Raw genomic sequence first — 22,180 nt, forward strand, 5'->3', positions numbered from 1 at the left:
TGAACCTGATTCAGCAACCTCACAGGTAATATATTCTTTTTAGATCAATAGGTTTTTAGATCTTATGCTTATTTTCAAATATATTTATCTGCAACATTTTAAAATATTTTAATTTTAATAATGATCCCTTTTATTAATTTATTATGTATATATTCACATTTATGAGTAAACTTGTACATAATTATATAGTCAATCAACATTTACATAATTGTAAGTAATAAATGTAATATATACATATAAATCTCTCTAGCCACATACATGTGTTTGTGTGTGTGTATATATATGAAAAGAGAGAGAAACTTATATAATTTTATTTTCAGTTGATATCTTGTATAAATTTTTAATTCTCCACAATCATACATATATTCTACTGCTGTTTAGTTTATAATTCTGGTATTAACCTATACAAGATAGTTCATGTTCATTCAGGTTCATTGGTTGATAATGATGGCCTAGTAATTTGTGAAAGAATTTAGTGAACCTAATAAAATAGTGTGCATATTTTTCAAAAATCCAGCATTCATTCAAAAAATACCTACTCTATGACAGGTTTTCCCTTAGACACTCAGGAAGTACTGTTGCAATAACACAATAAAATCCTTACTTCACGCCTGGAGCTTATAGGGGAAGACAAATCTTAAAAAGACAACAACAAAACCATAAGTAATATTTAAACAAATTTAATTCAGTCTATGCAGAAAGGCATAGAAAAATGTGAACATTCAAAAGACATAAATGTAGTTTCTTTGTAGCTTCTGTAAATAATGCTAGACAAACCTGAGAAATATTCATAGTACATCTTTCCGAAGCTTAGAAATTGTAGGGTAACACAAGTAGTAATTAAATAATACATTTCTTATTTATGTTAGAAAAATAAATTTACAATGAAGACAGAGAAAGTTTAAGTAGAGAGAAGAAAAAGGCTAACTCTGAAGTTTTAAAGTGCTTCCAAATTATATTTTATTCAGGGTTTTTGAATTAAGCAAAGAATCTTTGCCTTTATAACCTTGAATGTAGAAATTAATAAAGTGCAATGAGGGTTTAAATTGGCTGTCCATTCATATTTATCATAGGAAATTTGGGGTAAGATACGAAGCAAAATATAATATTGATTAATAATGATGTTAACTATGTGGTTAAACTTTTGTATTAAAATATTCAAGTTCACTAAAGGGAAGTTTCCCATCATTTTTTATATTCAGTGAATGACTACCTGTCCACCTAACGGGAATGGTGGACAGTGTTAAACTAGATGTCCTTCAAGTTTCCTTTCTTGCAAATATAAGGTATTTTAGGACTTGTAACCCAAACATATCCTCCAAGAAAAAAAAAAATCTGCAATGTTCTACATGAGAAGTTTCATTTACTGAAATAATATCAAGTGATAGCTATGTGCCTGGAAGTACTCTAGACACTGAAAGAAAACAGATCAAGTCTCAAGTCTCATGGAACATGCATCATAGTGGGAGATGCAGACAATAATCAAATGAACAAACATATTATCGGGTAATGTTAACTGCTTAGAGGAATCATTAATCAGGGCCAATAAACAGGACGTATGGAAGTGTGGAGGGTGATCAATCAGAAAATTGCTCTCCTATTATATGCCATGTGAGTAGATACCTGGATGACTGAAGGAAGAAATTCTTGGATATTTAGGGGAAGCCAATGGCGAAAGCAAATACAAAGTTGGTGAGAACCTGATAGAGAAACTGCAAGGGGGCTAGCATGGCAACACTTTATTACAGTTGTTTTCAAACTTTAGTGAGTATCAGAATCACTCGAAGAGTTTGCTAAAGCACAAACTGCTCCCAAGTGATGTTGATGCTGCTGGTCCAGGGATCATATTTTGAGAACCACTGCTCTGGTGAGCAAGGGAGACTTCAGAAGTAGCGAGGGGCAAGGTGGGTGGTGAGGATACTTTATTTCATATAGATTCTATATAATGTAATATATATCACATAATATATTAATGATATTGGCAGAACATTATTTTATGTTATGATAAATAGAGTCTTGTGGCTGTGAACAGTGTGTTTTATTCTGAGTCATTGGTTTAACAGCATTCCTAAGCAAAGACCAAAGCAGTCTAACCAAATAAGATGTTTGATTAATCTAGCATGTGAATTACATGAAGATTTCTGTACTAATGGCTGGAACTAGTTCATATTTACTATTGCTTGAGAATATGGGAAATGTGCACGCTAAGATGAAAACAAAATCTCACATTTCTCAGTGGATTTAATTAACACGAAAACTTCTTTAACCACAGTCATCTCAATTTCTATGAGAAGCAAGAGGGTATTTTAAGGCTTACTCAACATGGATAGATGCTACAGTCTATCTAAAGCTTCCAATAAAATATTTTTCACCTAGGTAGACAAAAGAACTCCTTATACCTAGTATTTAATCTTATTTGTTCATCTCAAGGAGAGGGAATAAAATGATTGGTCAATACAGCTATTTTAAAAATAGCCGAAATTCTCTAAAAGAGTTGCAGATAGGAGGCTCAAGTCCTTTAACATCACAAGTTTTACTTTCTGAGTTTGTAACTCAAGCAACCAGGCCTGGACAACTTTAAAAATATGAGTTATGTCCAGATTTTTAGAAATTTTGGAGGCTGCTGCACAGAATGTATGTGAAGTCCACAAACTCAGAATGTTCTCTGTAACAATGATTTCAGATCAATGTTTTTTATTGCTTTATTATTTTGTCTTTTGTAAACAATTCTAAACTAGGTACATGAAGGAGATCCCACAAATGAAAGCGGAGAACCAAGTAAAACTTCAAATAATGGAGGAGGTTTGGGTAAAAAAATGAGAGCTATTTCATGGACAATGAAGAAAAAAGCTGGTAAAAAGTACATCAAAGCCCTTTCTGAGGAAAAGGTAAATATTCTCTGATAATCATTTGTATTTTTCTACTAAAACTTTCTTAAACTATTCAGCTAGACTATAGAAGTGCTTGGTACTTTATGAAGTACTTAAGCATTTGTTTTCTTCCTCAGTCATTATGCCCAGAAGTTGGGTGGAAGGAAGTATTCCTTTCATTTTAAAAGAAGAAACTGACACTCAGAAAGATCATACATTGGCCGGGTGCAGTGGCTCACGCCTGTAATCCCAGCACTTTGGGAAGCCGAGGCGGGAAGATCACCTGAGGTCAGGAGTTCAAAACAAGCCTGGCCAACATGGTGAAACCCCGTTGCTACTGAAAATACAAAAATTAGCTGGGCATGGTGGTGCACGCCTGTAGTCGTAGCTACTTGGGAGGCTGAAAAAGGAGTATCACTTGAACCCAGAGGCAGAGGTTGCAGTGAGCCGAGATTGCACCACTGCACCCCAGCCTGGCAACAGAGCAAGACTGTGTCTCAAAAAAAAAAAAAAAAAAAAAAATCATGCATCTAGAATGTGATGTGAAGAGCAATGTGAAGAACAACATGTCATTATTTTTGTAGCAAGTGCCAGTACTTACTTCATTCCTTTTTATTGCCAAATAATATTTCTCCTTTTATAGATGGACCACATTTAATTTATCCATTTATCACTTAGTGATCAATTGGATGGCTTTCACTTTTTGGCTATTATGAATAACACTGCTACAGATACTTCTGTTCAATTTTCTGTGCAGAAATATTTTTTCATTTCTCTTGGATATATGGTAACTCCATGTCTAATAGAGAAATTGGCAAATTGTTTTTTAAGCAGCTGCATCATTTTACATTCCCACCAGCAATGTATGAGGGTTTCAATTTCTCTTCATCGTTGCCAACACTTGTTATTGTCTGTCTTTTTAGTACTAGGCATCCTAGTGGATGTGAGGTGGAATCTCATTGTGATTTTGATTCACATTTGGTTGTACTTTACATTTCCCTGATGACTAACAATGTCGAGAATCTTTTCATGTGCTTTTTAGCCATTTATCTATCTTTGTGGAGAAGTGCTTTTCGAATCCATTGTTCATTTTTAGGTTATTTATCTTTTTATTGTTGAGTTTTAAATGTTTTTTATATATTCCGGATGCAAGATTTTATCAGATATATGACTTGCAATATAATATATTTTCTCCAATTCTGTGGACTGTGTTTTTATTTTCTTGATGGTATTGTTTGTAGCACAAATGTTTCTAATTTTATTGTAGTCCAATTATTTTTTTTTGGTCACTTGTGCTTTTGGTTAACATATGTAAGAAACCATTGTCTAACTTAATGTAATGAAGATTTATTCCTATGTTTTTATCTAAGAGGTCAATAATCTCTTAAATTTTGGTGTATGATTTATTTCAAGATAATTTTACTGTGCAGTATATAGGAAGAGTCCACCTTCATTCTTTTGCGTGTAGATATACAGTTGTCCTAACAGTATTTGTTGAAAAGACTATTCTTTCCCTATTTGATTGTCTTGGCACTCTTGTTAAAATCAGTTGACCACAAATATATTGTCATAAATATATGGATCATAGATAAGCGGGTTTACTTATGGGCTCTCAATTCTACGTTATTGATTTTTATGTCTTATGTCCATTCTCTTTTTCAAGCCACTTCAATAGGGCTTGTCCCCAGTACTCCATTAAAATAGCTGTCACCATCAGTTGTGACCTCTGTGTTGCCAAGTCCAATGGTCAGTTTTCTTTCTCCTTACTACTTTTCAACTGTATTTGACTCAAGTGCTGATTTCCTTACATATAAAACATCCACTTCTCTTGTTTTTGACTGGGCATGCTTCTGACATTTCTTCTTCTTCATAGCTTGCTTTCTTGACTCTGCTTTCTTTCTCATCCCTCGAAATATTTGATCTTCCTGAGGCTTGTTCCTGGATGCGCCACTGAATCTACACTCCCCCCTTAAGTCAGCTTATCTGCTCTCATGACTTCGTTTTTCACGACTGTATCTCTAGCTGTGATGTCTTCGCTTATCTGCCATATTAATACAATCAATTGTTTCTTTGATATCCTCGTTTAGCTGTCCAGTAGACATCCAACACCTAATATAGCCAAAGCTAATATATTGATTCTCTACACTTTTACAAAAAAAATGGTTTTCTCATCCAGTATTCAGACAGCAGTGGCAGCAGACAACACTGATCCTCAAAATAAGTAAAAGCAAAAACATAAAAAAGAGGAAGAAAGAAAAGAAAATCTAAGAATCACCCTAAATTCCTTCTTTTTCTCACTTTTCACACTAATTCATCAGTAAATTCTCTGAATTGTATTACCAAGTATATATAAACTCCCTAATTTCTCCATGTAAACTATTCCTGCTTTAGACTAAGTCACCAACCTTTCTTTCCTGGATTATTACAATAATCTCCTAACTGCTTTCCATTCTTTTTATTCTTTCCCCCATAAAATTTACTCTCCATATGAAAGGCAGAAATATCTCTGACAAGTGGAAATCAGGTCATGGTTAAAATTTCAGTGTCTTCATAGTGCACCCCTTTACTTGCTGTGTTCATTCTAGTCCTCTGAGAAGCAGATCCCAAGAAAGAAGTAGAAACACCACAGACAGATTTATGGGAAGAAATGCTAGGAAGGCTTAAGAGAAAGCCTTTAGACTGCAATGCAAACCTGACATCTATAAAAGGATAAGGAAAAGGAAGAAGAATCAGGTAGAGAGAATCTCATACTTCAACAGAATTCTGAGAAAGCTTAGGTCAGACTGATGGGGGATTCTTATACTAAAGTTTTCCGTTACAGGAACCCTACATTCCACTAGAATGGGCTCAAACAATACCCCTGCTTTTTCAGTTACTAACAGGGAGCATGACTTTAGTGCCAACGGAGTGATGGATATAGAGGGGTAGTCCTGGGGCTGTCAGTAAAGAAGGGTCCCGCAGCAAGAGATCTAAGTGGCACATTTCCATGGCCACCACACATGGTCTATGAAGCTTTTCTTGATGTGGCTCCAGTCTGCTTCCCTAAACTCGCACTCTAGTATTCTCCTTTGTCTCACTACATTAGCCTTGCTGTTTTCCCCTGCACAACCCAAGATAATTCTGAGTTCAATTATTTTGCTCTTGCTGTTCTTTTTGCTTGGAAAACTGTCTCCAAAGCTTCACATAAGTTACATTTTCTTATCATTTAGGTCAATAATTCAGGGCATATGTTATCGTATGGCAGAGGTCTTTATAGGATACTCCATTTAAATCAGCCAACCTGTAACCCTAACCTCAGCAACAAATTCTCTCACATCACCCGGTTTTATGTCTTTCATAACACTTACTATTCTCTGAAATTGTCTTATTGTGTTTATACACACCTCCCCAAATACTCTACACACACACACATGCACGCACACACACACACACACACACAGCTAACACAATAGAACATCCTTCATTATAGCAAGCAGTCTGTTATCTTGTTTACCATGAAAATCCCTGGTTCCCAGAACATTGCCTAGTACCTAGGAGGTGTTCTATAAAATTGTGTTGAATGACTGAATGAATAAAGAAATGGATAAAAGTGGAGAATCAAACTGAGTGTATATCATATGTATATTCTGAAGTTTTATCAATATTTAGAAATGCTCACAAATAAAGAATGTTGAATTACATTCTGATGAATATTAAGAAATTCATAGGTTTAATCCAAACTATTGAAATATGGAAAACATTGGAGATGTTTTCAAGAAAATATAATTTGTTTTGAAATTGTCTGTCTTTTCTAATTTTATGCAACATTTGCTTCTCACTTGACTAGGTGGCAAGCACGGTATTAGATTTGTAAAGCTTCTTAGATAAGCTTTGCTTTAGAATTGCAAAACGTACATGTTTTATTCATATCTAGTGATCTGGTAGGGTGCAAATAACTGACATGAAACAACTATGCGGAGCTTAAGCTTGTGGGATCAGATCTCAATGGGTTAGTAATGTGTTAAATAAAGGATAAGGACAACATGAAGAAGTCAAAGTGCTTTAAAAGATAAGCCATAGATGTCAATAAATCTAACATTTTTGATTAAATATTATTGATATGATATTCATCCTAGTTTGTGAAAATGAGCCATTATAATTTCAACTGAATTCTACAAAAAGAATGTGTCATCTGAATAATTTTTCCAAGTATATTGTAAAAGATTTTGCTAGAAACTGAACTGAAGATTAACTACTTTCGTATTTTATCCTTATGTATCCTTAAGTATTTTATTGCTAAAATATGTCTTGCCTATTAAATCAATGTACACAATGAATATCTCTGTGGAAATCTTCTCTCTGTACCTAACCTCTGATATGTTTTCTGAAGGATGAGGAAGATGGAGAGAATGCCCACCCATATAGAAACAGTGACCCTGTGATTGGGACCCACACAGAGAAGGTGTCCCTCAAAGCCAGTGACTCCATGGATAGTCTCTACAGTGGACAGAGTTCATCAAGTAAGGCTAATGAATCAGGGACAAGATCTTGAGTGTCAGGTCCTGGTTAAATCAATTAAAAAACAACAAGTTATACTAGCAACAAGGTTCCAGCTACTTGATAAGAGAAATGGTAAAAATGTAAGATATATTAAATCTATATAGAGTTGCTAGTGTTTAAATAATACATAATATATTTGACACAGTTATATACTGTGTTAAAACTTTTAACACTGTAGTCAACGGGGCTCTTGGGGATATGCCTCAAAAAAGTCATATTAGGAGATTAAATATGCATCTTTAAAATAAAAATCCTTGTTGGAGGGAGCCAGCTTTATCTTGAGCCAAAATGTTTAAAAATGACTTGAAGTATTCAGATAAATGAAATTTATTTTCTGTTCTCTTCTCTGTCTCTTTCTTTCTCCCTCCCTCTTCCCTGTGTCCCCATCTTTCTTTCTCCCCCCACCACTTTCCATTTTTCCTGAAGTACTCTGAAATATGTAGCACATTTGCATCAATTTACTTTACCGACATTTACTTTTTAGATCTTAACCCAGCATGAACGAGTAAAGAGTGAAGCAATATGCAAATAATAAATGGTAGGACTATCACCATTGGGTGACAAAACGGGATCCATAAGTAACCAAACAAGGATTTTCTAATGAAGATCAGTATTTTTTCTAAGAAGGAAATCATTCAGGATTTAGTCACATTTCCAGCTACAATATTTGGATGAAACGATTGATATTGCAGAGTGCCTTATGACTTTTTATATGTAGACTGTTACACATCTCTCTAATCTTTTCAGGGCTTTTAAACGTTTTTACAAAGTTTATTTTCCATTTCCTTTTAAATCAACTGCTTCTGTTATTTGAAGATGTATGGCAAAGACCAGATGTTTCAAATATCCTGAGTTTTATTCCTATTTTCCTAGTGGCTGTAGAATAGTTATTTTGTGACAAGAGCTAACACAGAAACATTTAAAGAATTTTTCAGATCTCATTAGTATTCATTTCTGCTGGAAGTTTTAAAACATTGAGATCCGGCCACTGCACTCCAGCCCAGGCGACAGAGCGAGACTCCGTCTCAAAAAACAAACAAACAAACAAACAAAAACAAAAAAACAAAAAAACTCTATATTGTGATGCTGGATGTGGGGAGAATTTTATTAACTAGAATGGACTGTGAAAAGCCCTGGTCTGGAGTTGTCATGGAAGGCAGGGTGTGAAGAGATGGTGGTTCATTTTACGATTACCGTGTACCACTTAATTTGTGTGATTAGATGCAACTCATCTGTGTTTTACATCACTTCACATACAATATGGAACATCTTGAAGGAGCTTTACCTTATTTCCACAATGCATGGTAGTGAAACGTGGGCTATTTCCTCATTGAACAGAGTGATGAAAGGTTAGACTGAAGGAAGACATGAAGTGATGACTGAGTATGAGGGTGGGGGAGGAGAGTTACTTCCACTGGGAGCCATTCTTGTTCCCAGGGAGGTGACAAAATGCTCTCTTTTCTCTTTTTCCTGAAGTTTAAGATCAAAAATAAGAGGAGCAGACAACAAGGATTTGGAGCAGTTTTAAAGACCCAGTTTAGAAGTTTCAAACCACATGGTGGTGCAAACATTCAGACACACTTTCTCCTTCCCTTACACTCATACAACAAGCAAAAGTGCCACCTGTTATGTCAGAAATATTGCCTCAGAATGGCCTTTGGTACACAGTGGGAACTCTGGGGAAGAAGTCTTGTGATAAGTTGCAGGGAACTTTGCAATGTCATGCTTTTGGCAAGTGTCCAATACTTAGTACACTGTGTCCTGGATCAGATTATGGAGAATGAAGTGAGAGGGTACTTGGGTTGGTGGTAGAGGAGAGAGTGGCCAGATCATCAGGAAAAAGGTTAGAAATGGCTCAGAGGACAGACGTCACTGACTGAGAGCAACTGGGAGAGAGACACCAGGATGGGTCAATTAGAACCTCCTCCTGAGCCTGGCATCCAGTGGTCCAGCACGATCAATACTTAGTTGTGTCCAGATGATGGTCCAGAATGTTACAAGTCTTCAATGACAACTGTGAACTTCTGCTTTCATCAGGTGGCATAACAAGCTGTTCAGATGGTACGAGTAACCGGGACAGCTTTCGACTGGATGACGATGGCCCCTATTCAGGACCATTCTGCGGTCGTGCCAGAGTGCACACGGATTTCACGCCAAGTCCCTATGACACTGACTCCCTCAAAATCAAGGTGAGAGGACATCATATCCCCCCTTCTGAATGGTTTGTCAAATGCTGATTTTCTGATCTGTTTCAGCAAGTATAAGCAGTGGGAGAACAGAGTGTGAGTGCGTTCTTCCCAACAGTAGAAGTGGAGGCTCGCTTACAGTGCTAAGAATTTGAATAAAATATGTGAGGTGGAGTCCGGGTGTCAGTCTGTTCAGGCTATTAGTGTAAGGTGTTGTTATGTAGATGATTCAGGTTCAGAGTCTATCAGGGAGGAAAGAACTCTCTGCATTTTCCGGAAAACCAAAGCCTCACAGTTGCTGAAGGTGCCCAACTCTGCCTGATACTTGCAGGAATAGAAATAATGAAGAGAGAGGGAGAAAAGGTGCAAACGTCAGGCAAGAGCCCAGCACAGCAAAGGCCTTGGGAACCAGACATGGCCGCGAAATTCCAGTACTTTTTATTTTTATTTTTATTTCCATAGGTTATTGGGGAACAGGTGGTGTTTGGTTACATGAGTGAGTTCTTTAGTAGTTATTTGTGAGACTCTGGTGCACCCATCACCCAAGCAGTATACACTGTACTCTATTTGTAGTATTTTATCCTTCACCACCTTCTCATCCTTTCCCCAAGTCCCCAAAGTCCATTGGGTCATTCCTACGCCTTTTCGTCTTCATAGCTTAGCTCTTGCTTATGAGTGAGAACATATGATGTTTGATTTTCCATTCCTAAGTTACTTTACATAGAATAATAGTGTCCAGTCCCATCTAGGTCACTGCAAATACTATTAATTCATTCCTTTTTATAGCTGAGTAATATTCCATCGTATATATATACACCATGGTTTTCTTTTCTTTTATTTTCTTTTCTTTTTTGATGGAGTCTTGCTCTGTCACCTGGCTGGAGTGCAGTAGTGCTATCTTGGTTCACTGCAACCTCTGCCTCCTGGGTTGAAGGAATTCTCCTCCCTCAGCCTCCCAGGTAGCTGGAGGCCACCACAACCCAGCTAATTTTTGTATTTTTAGTAGAGATGGGGTTTCAGCATGTTGGCCAGGATGGTCTCGATCTCTTGACCTCGTGATCCACCCACCTCAGCCTCTCAAAATGCTGGGATTACAGGCATAAGTCATCACGCCCAGCCTATACTACAGTTTCTTTATCCACTCATTGACTGATGGGCATTTGGGTTGGTTCCACATTTTTGCAATTGCAAATTGTGCTGCCACAAACATGTGTGTGCAAGTATCTTTTTCGTAAAATGACTTCTTTTCCTCTGCGTAGATACCTAGCAGTGGGATTGCTGAGTCAAATGGTAGTTCTACTTTTAGTTATTTAAAGAATCTCCACACTGTTTTCCATAGTGGTTGTACTAGTTTACACTCCCACCAACAGTATAGAAGTGTTCCCTTTTCACTACATCCACGCTAACATCTGCAATTTTTAAATTTTTTGATTCTGGCCATTCTTGCAGGAGTAAGGTGGTATCACATTGTGGTTTTGATTTGCGTTTCCCTGATCATTAGTAATGTTGAGCATTTTTTCTTGTGTTTGTTGGCCATTTGTATATCTTCTTTTGAGACTTGTCTATTCATGTCCTCAGCCTACTTTTTGATGGGATTGTTTGTTTTCTTGTTGATTTGAGTTCATTGTAGATTTTGGGTATTAGTCCTTTGTCAAATGTATAGATTGTGAAATTTTTTTCCCACACTGTGGGTTGTCTGTTTGCTCTGATGATTGTTTCTTTTACCATGCAAAAGCTCTTTAGTTTAATTAAGTCTCAGCAATTTATGTATGTTTGTTTTTATTGCATTTGCTTTTGGGTCCTTGGCCATGAAATCCTTGCCTAAGCCAATGTCTAGAAAGGTTTTTCCAATGTTATCTTCTGGAATTTTTATAGTTTCAGATCTTAGATTTAAGTCCTTAATCCATCTTGAGTTGATTTTTGTATAAGGTGAGAGTTGAGGATCCAGTTTCATTCTCCTACATGTGGCTAGCCAATTATCCCAGCACTATTTGTTGAAGAGGGTGTCCTTTCCCCACTTTATGTTTTTGTTTGCTTTTTAAAAGTCAGTTGGCGGTTAAGTATTTGGATTTATTTCTGGGTTCTCTTTTCTGTTCCATTTGTCTATGTGCCTATTTTTGTAGCAGTACCATGCTGTTTTGGTGACTATAACCTATAGTATAGTTTGAAATTAGGTAATGTGATGCCTCCAGATTTGTTCTTTTTGCTCAAGCTTGCTTTGGCTATGCAGTCTCGTTTTTAGTTCCATATGAATTTTAGAATAGTTTTTTCTAATTCTGTGAAGAACGATAGTGGTATTTTGATGGGAAGTCTGTTGAATTTGTGGATTGCTTTTGGCAGTATGGTCCTTTTCACAATATTGATTCTACCTATCCATGGGCATAGAACATGTTTCCATTTGTTTGTGCCATCTCTGATTTATTTCAGCCGTGCTTTGTAGTTTTCTTTGTGGAGATCTGTCGCCTTCTTAGTTAGGTATATTCCAAAGTTGTTTTTTTGTTTTGCTTTGTTTTGTTTTGCTTTTGCAGCTATTGTAAAAGGGGTTGAATTATTGATTTGATTCTTAGCTTGATTGCTGTTGGAGTATAAAAGAGCTACTGATTTGTGTACATTAATTTTGTATCCAGAAACTTTGCTGAATTCTTTTATCTGTTCTAGGAGCTTCCTGGAAGAGTCTTCATGGTTTTTTAGGTAAATGATCATATCATCAGAAAACAGTGACAGTTTGACTTCCTCTTTAGTGATTTAGATGCCCTTTATTTCCTTCTCTTTTTTGATTGCTCTGGCTAGGACTTCCAGTACTGTGTTGAAGAGGAATGGTGAGAGTGGGCATCCTTATCTTGTTCCGGTTCTCAAAAGGAATGCTTTCACCTTGTTACCGTTCAGTATTATATTGACTGTGGGTTTCTCATAGATGGATTTTATTATATTGAGGTATGTCCCTTGTATGCCTATTTTGCTGATTAAAAATCATGAAGAAATGCTGGATTTTGTCTAATGCTTTTCTGCACCTATTGAGATGGTCATGTGATTTTTGTTTTTAATTCTGTTCATATGGTGTATCACATTTATTAATGTGCGTATGTTAAACCATCCCAGCATCCCTGGTATTAAACTCACTTGATCATGGTGGATTATCTTTTTGATATTTTGCTGAATTCAGTTAGCTAGTATTTTGTTAAGAATTTTAGCATCTATGTTCATCAGGGATATTGGTCTGTAGTTTTCTTTTTTGGTTATCCTCTTTCCTGGTTTTGGTATTAGGGTGATACTGGCTTCATAGAATGATGTAGGGAGGGTTCCCTCTTTCTCTGTCTTGTGGGGTAGTGTCAATAGGATTGGTACCAATTCTTCTTTGGATGTCTGATAGAATTCTGCTCTGAATCGGTCTGGTCCTCAACTTTTTTTTTGTTGGTAATTTTTAAATTTCCATTTCAATATCATTGGTTGTTATTGGTCTGTTCTGGGTATCTAATTTTTCCTGATTTAAGCTAGGAGGGTTGTATCTTTCCAGGAATTTATCCGTGTTTTCTAGTTTATGCATGTAAAGGTTTTCATAGTAACCTTGAATGATCTTTTGTATTTCTGTAGTGTCAGTTGTAGTATCCCCTGTTTCATTTCTTATTGAGCTTATTTGAATTCTTACTAATGGTCTATTAATTTTGTTTATCTTTTCAAAAAACAGCTTTTTGTTTCATTTATCTTTTGTATTATTTCTGTTTCAATTTTATTTAGTTCTGCTCTGATCTTGGTTATTTCCTTTCTTCTGCTGTGTTTGAGTTTGGTTTGTTCTTGTTTCTCTCTTTCCTTGAAGTGTCACCTTAGATTGTCCGTTTGGACTATTTCAGACTTTTTGATGTAGGTGTTTAGGGCTATGAGCTTTCCTCTTAGCACCACCTTTGCTGTATCCCAGAGGTTTTGGTAGGTCATGTCACTATTGTTGTTTGGTTCGAATAATTTTTAAATTTCCATCTTGATTTCATTTTTCACCCAAAGATCATGTATTTGCATGGTTTTGAAGGTTCTTTTTGGAGTTAATTTCCAGTTTTATTCCACTGTAGACTGAAAGAGTGCTTGATAAATTTAAATTGTTTTATATTTATAGAGACTCATTTTATGGCCTATCATATGGTCTATCTTAGAGAAAGTTCCATATGTTGTTGAATACAATGTATATTCTGAGGTTGTTGGACAGAATGTTCTGTGTATATCTGTTAAGACTATTCGTTCCAGGGTATAATTTAAGTCCATTGTTTCTTTGTTGACTTTCTGTCTTGATCACCTGTCTAGTGCTGTCATTGGAGTATTGAAGTCCCCCACTATTATTATGTTGCTGTCCATCTCATTTCTTAGTCCTATTAGTAATTGTTTTTCAAATTTGGGAGCTCCAGTGTTAGGTGCATACATGTTTAGGATTGTGATATTTTCCTGCTAGACAAGGCCTTTTTATCATTGTGTAATGTCCCTCTTTGTCTTTTTTAACTTCTGTTGCTTTAAAGTTTGTTTTGTCTGATATGGCAATAGCTATTCCTGCTCATTTTTGGTGTCCATTTGCATGAAATGTCTTTTTCCACCCCTGTACCTTATGTTTGTGTGAGTCCTTATGTATTAGATGAGTCTCTTGAAGGCAGCAGATAGTTGGTTTGTGAAATCTTATCCATTCTGCAATTCTGTAACTTTCAAGTGGATAATTTAGGCTATTTAATTCAATGTTAGTATTGAGATGTGAGGTACTATTCCATTCATCATGCTATTTGTTGCCTGCATACATTTTGTGTGTGTGCATGTGCACTTTAAATTGTACTTTTGTTTTATAGGTCCTGTGAGATTTATGCTTCAAAGAGGTTCTGTTTTGATGTGTTTCCGGGATTTGTTTGAAGATTTAGAGCTCCTTTTAGTGGCTTGGTAGGGACGAATTCTTTCAACATTTGTTTGTCTGAAAAAGACTGTATCTTTCCTTCATATATGAAGTTTGATATCGCTGGATACAAAATTCTTAGCTAATAATTGTTTTGTTTGAGGAGACTGAAGATAGGGTCCCAATCCCTTCTAGTTTGTTGGGTTTCTGCTGAGAAATCTGCTGTTAATCTGATAGGTTTTCCTTTATGGGTTACCTGATCCTTTTGTCTCATTGCTCTTAAGATTCTTTCCTTTGTCTCAACTTTAGATAATCTGATGACAATGTGCCTAGGCAATAATCCTTTTGCAATGAATTTCCTAGGTGCTCTTCGTGTTTCTTGTATTTCGATGTCTAGATCTCTAGCAAGACCAGGGAAGTTTTCCTTGATTATTCCTTCAAATATGTTTTTCCAACTTTTAGATTTCTCTTCTTCCTCAGGAACACTGATTATTCTTATGTTTGGTCATTTAATATAATCCCAGACTTCTTGGAGGCTTTGTTCACATTTTCTTATGCTTTTTTCTTTGTCTTTGTTGGTTTGGATTAATTCAAAGACGTTGCCTTCGAGCTCTGAATTTCTTTCTTCTACTTATTCAATTCTATTGCTGGAACTTTCCAGAGCATTTTGCATTTCTATGTGTGTGTCCATTGTTTCCTGAAGTTTTGATTGTTTTTATTTATGCTATCTATCCTTGAATATTTCTCCCTTCACTTCTTGTATCATTTTTTGGATTTCCTTACATTGCGCTTCACCTTTCTCTGGTGCCTTCTGGTTAGTTTAATAACTAACCTCCTGAATTCTTTTTAAGGTAAATCAGGGATTTCTTCTTGGTTTGGGTCCATTGCTGGTGAGCTAGTGTGACTTTTTGATGGTATTAAAGAACTTTGTTTTGTCATGTTATCAGAGTTGGTGTTTTGGTTCCTTCTCATTTGGGTAGGCACTGTCAGAGGGAAGGTCTAGGGCTGAAGGCTGTTGTTCAGATTCTTTTGTCCCACAGGGTGTTCCCTTGATGTAGTACTCTCCCCCTTTTCCTATGGATGAGGCTTCCTGAGAGCGATCTGTAATGGTTGTTACCTCTCTTCTACATCTAGCCACCCAACAAGTCTACCAGGCTCTAGACTGGTACTAGGGGTTGTCTGCACAGAGTCTTGTGATGTTAACTGTCTGTGGGCCTCTCAGCTGTGGATACCAGCACAGTATTTGGGTTGTCTCCTGTTTACTGAAGGAGGAATCCACTTCCTTCAGGGGGTCTGTGAGTCCTCCCAGGTTTCCTGATTTATTTCTGCAACGTTCTGAAGCAAAAATTCATGATGTGAGTGTCCACACACTCCTCTGTCTGCTCGAGTTGGAGCTGCAACCTGGTCCCGCCTCCCATCTGCCATGATGCCCCGGAAATGTCTAGCACTTTTAAAGTTGGTTGCTATGAGTAACCAGAGACCTTTCTCCCAGTGATATTCCCTCCTGGATTCCCTCTTCTTATCCTCTGTATTCATTTTCTATTGCTGTGTAACACATTACCTCAAACTCAGAGGCATGAAACAACACAAATGTATTGTTAGCTCAGTTTCTATAGGTCATAATTGTGGGCATGGCTCAGTTGAATTCTAAGCAAGCTGTGATCTCACTGGAGGCTCAGGGTTCTCTTCTGAGTTCACTGGCTGTTGGCAGAATTCAGTTCCTTGTGGTTGTAGGACCAAGGACCCCCTCTTCTTGCTGGATGTCAACTGGAGGCCATTCTCAGCCTCTAGATTCCACCAGATAGAGCCCTCTCTACAACACAGCAGTTTGCTCTTTCAGGATGAGCAGGAAAAAGCTCACTCAGGCTTTAATCTTTATTTTAAGGGATCCTACCTGATTTGTCAGACCCACCAAGATAATCTCCCTTTCAGTTAATTCAAAATCAAATAACTCAGTACCCTAATTGGATCTGCAAAGTCCCCCCTATCATATAAGGGTAACATAATCATGAGTGTGAAATCCATCATTTTCATAATCCTGCACACACTCAAGGAGAGGGGTCGGTTACAATGGCACAAACATAAGGTTTTGTGCTAAAAGAATTCATAGATGTTAAATTATTCCTTTCTAATAACACAAAGTGCTAAAAGTCAAAGGACATAAAGTATGAATGTTCTATATTGTTAACACTAAACCAATGTTAACTAATAATTATGATATATTATGGAGTATTTATATTATTATTTAACATTTAAAGTCTTCACCCCTTCTCTTCATCCCTTTCATGCTATTAAATCAGAGTAAGCTCAACTGGAGAATAAAAAATGCACTATTCCCCATAGTAAGCTCCTTAGTTATGTATATGGAATGATCTGATGTCTAAGTTCAAGTCTTGGGGAAAGGATACCCATAACCTAGTAACCATTGTGGGAGAGAGCAGTAGAAGGAAATAAACACAACACAGTTTGACTCAGGATAGCCTTTCAACTTCCCTACAATACCATGCCAGGGTACCACTGCTGCTGCTGCCTGAGGTGAGTTTTGGTGGAACTCTTATAGGACACAATAGGAATTCCCCAGTTACCTATGAAAATTGAAATACTATTATTTCCATCAAGGGTCTTATCCAAAATGAAATTGAGTCTTTGCTTGATGACCTGTGGGCTTTCCTGGAATGTGCAGGTATATACCTGTAAAGGCTAAAGTTCCAAATTTACAAGTTTCAAGGATAATAGGAAGGATGCAGTAAAGGGTTTCCATGCATAGCAACTTTCTAGAGCTTCAGGAGAACTTCTCAGTCTCCCTAGCTGATACCATCCAACCTATGATTTGATTCCCTTTTGTTAAAGGCAGAAGGACCCAGTCTTTAGTTCACAAGACTAAACAGACAGATGATCACAAGGTAGACCAGATATTTCAGTCATGGTGAATTATACCATTACAAATAAAATTTGTTTTTTAGATGGAAGAACACACATTCCCAGAGTAGCAAGAAAAAAGTATTTTTAGTAGCAGGCTTGATGCTTTGTTTGAGGGTAGACACTTAAAAGGGGCTAAAATATTAGAATCTGTAAAGTCCTCTCTGAGGCAGAAAGTTTTAAGTCTCAAAAGAGGAACTATAACTCTTGAACATAGACATCATATTTGCACAGAAATAAATTTTCTTTACAAAGACACATCCCCATGAGGTTTTCTACCCTTGCCAATAACTGGCAGCCTATAGTTAATTATGGTCTTAGATGTGAGTAAAGAAAAAAACCAATTGATTTGTCCATACTAATATGATTCATTCATACTTCAATCTAAACTTTGCTGTGAGCTCAATCTAAGTGCTGTCTCTTCTTAATAAGAGGAGAGCATGAGTACCTTAAAAGGAATTAAGTAGCATAATTTATCCTTAGTGTACACATACTTTTACGTGAATTCTGCAAAATTTCTTTATTTTAGATGGATGAAATTCTTGAAATGGGTTTATTTTATACTGTAGATAAATTTTTCAGATGCACTAGAAATACATAGAGTAACAGACTTCTCTTTCATCTGCTTCCCCAGCTGGGGAGCACTTCCAGGAATGATAACTTGAGCTTTGTTACATATATATTACTTTGACAGTATAAATAAAAAGAGCATCATTTTTTAGTTCAGATAACTTGGACTTGAGTTCCGGTTCTGCCATTAACTTCCTGCAAGCTCTTCAGAAGTCATTTAATATCTCTGTTCCTTTTTCTGTAATATTTAAATTAATAATGATGATACTCCCTTTATGTATCTAAGAAGTGTGTTCTGAGCAAAAATAACTTAGAGTAGGCAAAAGTGTTTTGTAACTTACACTGTGCTCTCCAGTTATAAGTTGATAAATTGATACAATAACAGAAACAGAAACATGTCATCAAACTGTGTGAGAGCTTTTTGTCATGAATGTTGAAGTTTTCTTCATTGTAACTAGTACATAACTTCTTTGAATTTTTTTTAAGATAGGATCTCACTGTGTTGTCCAGGCTGGAGTGCAGTGACATGATTATAGCTCACTGTAGCCTTGAACTCCTCCCACCTCAGTCTACAGATACATGCTACCATGCCAGGCTAATTAAAAAAAAAAAAACTGTGGAGATGGGATCTCACTTTGTCACCCAGGCTAGTCTCAAACTCCTGGCCTCAAGCAATCCTCCCGCGTTGGCCTCCCAAAGTGCTGGGATTATAAGCATGACCCAGCATGCCACCAGCCTGAACTTTTGAAAGAAGTGAATGTTTAGATTTGTTTCTGTTATATCTGAACCGCTTTAGCATAATGTCTTCATTATCCTAGTTTTGTATGATTTCATTCTTTCTACCAATTTTTATAGCATCATAGTTCTCTGAAACTTAATGTTTATGGATTTCTTTGTCCTTAGAAAGGAGATATCATAGACATTATCTGCAAAACACCAATGGGGATGTGGACGGGAATGTTGAACAATAAAGTGGGAAACTTCAAATTCATTTATGTGGATGTCATCTTAGAAGAGGAAGCAGCCCCCAAGAAAATAAAGGCAAACCGAAGGAGTAACAATGAAAAATCCAAGACTCTGCAGGAGTTCCTAGAGAGGATTCATCTTCAGGTGAGCAAATCTATGTCCTGTTTGCTTTCGGCGGCATGTAAATGGACAAACTGAAGGGAGTGGATCAGTATTTGTGTTGTGTTGCTTAAAAATACAAGACTTAGAAGCAAAGGAAAGCCTGTTTTCCTAGAAGAGCTCTTATTTCTCCTTTATGACATTTTTTTTATGCAAGGACAAGTCTTGATCTAATATATACCTTAATAGTATTTAGCAGTGACAATATTTAGCAGTGACAATAGAGATGAACGTTGAGAAAATGCAATTAACAATGAAAAATATCTAGGAGAATAAAAGGCCCTAATAAAATGTCTAAATGAGAATGGTAAAGAGAATATAAGAAATAAAATAAGTCTAAAAAAGCGAAAGGAAAAATGAAAAGAGAAATGTATTTTCTACAAAGCAGAGGTCAAAATCAAGTTGAGAGAAGATAACTGAATGTAATTATTTTTAAAAAAATTTGAGGAAAACGGTGATCATCAAATCCCATAATGATTGTATTAAGGAAACTGTGTTGTCTGTATTTATCACCCAATTATTATTTTCTTGTTATATTACCAAATATCTTTTGAAATATCTACCTTGTTAAATGGTGTGTACATACAATACATCTAGTATCAATCAATTTACAGTTTTGCAATCCATTTCTAAAATTAACTCAGAAGTACTTTGATAGTTTTCAAAATTCATCAAGACAATAGTCAATTACACTTTTCTTGATTGTTTTTTTCTGAATTATCTAGTTATGTTCCTGTCTGTACACACAGTATCTAAGCCTTCCTATATTACTATTGGTGCACCTCAAATGAGATATTCCTGTGAGAATGTACAGGTTAGCGCCTTGCCTCTGCATCCTGTTTGTTCTGTGACCTGTGAGAAAACCAAGGTCTAAGAGACAGAAAAGGCTTTCCCAAGAACCCGCATTTAAATGGTTATATGTCAGAACAGGAATTTGTGTTTCTTTATTCTAATTCAGTGCTAAGAATATACTTTTCTAAAGAAAGAATTGTCACTCTTCTTGCTTTTCTTCCTTTTTTTTTTTTTTTTTGTTAAAAAGGGCTAGTCATAAGTTCTTCCTGATTACTTAAAACTTTTAGACTTCCTCTTATTCTATTTTAGTAATTAAAATAAGGATATTGAAATTAGATCAAGTAAAATGGGGGAGGAATCTGAGGAAGTTGAAAAAGCACTCAACTTCCTTTAATATTTTTATTTTGTTTGAGAGGATAGAAATTTCAAAATAACATACAGACTTTGAAACCAGAAACTTACGAATTTTAAACTAATATATATTGATTCAAATGATGAACAAAATACACATGCTGAGAAAACAATTCTTGCCCCAACTACAGTGCTTCTATGCTTAGTAAAAGTTTTCAATTAAATAGAAAGTCTTGAATTCCTTTGGTTTATATAATGCCTTTCAACCAAAATGCTACACCCACTTTTTTGTACAGAATTACATCTGTTTCAAACTCATTTTTTAACCTACCCCAAGAACATGTTGAGAGCAGATGCTTTTGCAATCATTAAAACAAGAAGAAATGTAGATTCTGAAATATTACTGTAGCATGCTACTCTGCTAGAGGCATTTTATTGAAAGACTTAAAGTAATGCTAGTTTTGCCAATTCAGTTAGTTGAGAAGTGAAAAATTTCCAAATGGGATGCATGATCCAACTATTGAATTGATCCATGATTTGAAATTGTATAGCTTAAGGTAATTATTTCCTCTTTACATTTGGCCTTCCAAAAGGCGAGAATTATACAACACAATCATTGAAGAGCCCTGGAGTTCATATGTCAAAAACTAATACAAGTGAAGTTAAGCAAAAGTTGTATTGGCACCTTTGGTTCCTATATGCATCTCTATAATCTAAAGAGAACTAAAAATAAAATATTTGAATCTAATTTGCATTATATTTTTTGTCCCACAGGAATATACCTCAACACTTTTGCTCAATGGTTATGAGACTCTAGAAGATTTAAAGGATATAAAAGAGAGTCACCTCATTGAATTAAATATTGAAAACCCAGATGACAGAAGAAGGTTACTATCAGCTGCTGAAAACTTCCTCGAAGAAGAAAGTAAGTGTGCACACCTACTCTTCTCCCCAGCTGATAATCACAGTTTAGTGTAAATAGTATAATCATGAGAAACAAAGCCCCCATTTTATTTACTGAGATCATGAAAGCATGCTTTCCCATAAAATAAGTGTTTCCATGTAAGTTTGAAAACAATAACTATGGTCAAATATATAATTAGGAAAAGGAACATATTTCCTTATTGGACTCAAGAAATGAAAGGACTTTTCTGGGTACCTCATTTCCATTCTGCAAAGGTATTAATTTACATGCAAGTGGATGCCTGCATTCCCAAAGACTGAGGGAGAGACAAGTATTTAGTAACAACATAAGCCATTAGTGAGAAATGTCACACATAGCTTCTGTAAAACAGCACAAAGCATGGCTTTAAGATAATGAGCCTTCATGCCACACGGAAAATTCATTTCATCACCACATAGTCACATCTTGTACATGTTTATAGTACTCTTTCAAAATGTTATAATAGCTTGCAAAAATATTCCGCACTCACTTTTATTGTATGAGATGGTTCTCTGTATTTGTAAGTATTAACTGAAGATGAAATAATCATGGAGATTTGCAGAATATTATCTACACCAACCAGGCTTGTAAAGATAGAATAGCTTTTATTTTTTATAATTATCCATCCAGATTGCCTTTCCTGCCAAATCTGGTCAGGTGCCCAAACACTGAGCTTAGGGTGTGCCAAACTCCGCAAGGAGTACTTTGTGAGCAACCAAATGGGGAAAGTCTAACTTTAAAGATAAAAAGGAACTTAGATTATCAAATCCAGCCTTCTCTATCAAAAAATACTACTACTAGAAATAATTATTAGTATTAATATTATTAGTTTTTGAGATGGTGTCTAAATCCGCTGTCCAGGTTGGAGTGCAGTGGCACGATCTCGGCTCATTACAACCTCTGCCTCCAGGGTTCAAGCGATTCTCATGCTTCAGCCTCCAAGTACCTGAGATTATAGGCATGCCACCACACCCGGCTAATTTTTTGTATTTTTAGTGGAGATGGGGTTTCACCATATTGGCCAGCC

The 22,180-nt window shown here is 36.1% G+C and overlaps 1 protein-coding gene across 2 annotated transcripts in view; it reads left to right on the top strand.

Moving 5' to 3' along the window:
• The window catches only part of SAMSN1 (SAM domain, SH3 domain and nuclear localization signals 1), a 98,957-nt gene that overhangs the window by 64,136 nt on the left and 12,641 nt on the right, over positions 1-22,180 (top strand). For both annotated transcript variants that reach the window (XM_023227486.1, XM_023227485.1), the window contains exons 3-7: positions 2,739-2,888; positions 7,240-7,369; positions 9,447-9,598; positions 18,846-19,052; positions 20,985-21,135. In XM_023227486.1, the coding sequence (XP_023083254.1) occupies positions 2,739-2,888; positions 7,240-7,369; positions 9,447-9,598; positions 18,846-19,052; positions 20,985-21,135 (790 nt within the window). The remainder of the gene's footprint in view (positions 1-2,738; positions 2,889-7,239; positions 7,370-9,446; positions 9,599-18,845; positions 19,053-20,984; positions 21,136-22,180) is intronic.

Source organism: Piliocolobus tephrosceles, chromosome 19 (assembly GCF_002776525.5).
Source record: "Piliocolobus tephrosceles isolate RC106 chromosome 19, ASM277652v3, whole genome shotgun sequence".
NCBI classification, from domain to species: Eukaryota; Metazoa; Chordata; class Mammalia; order Primates; family Cercopithecidae; genus Piliocolobus; species Piliocolobus tephrosceles.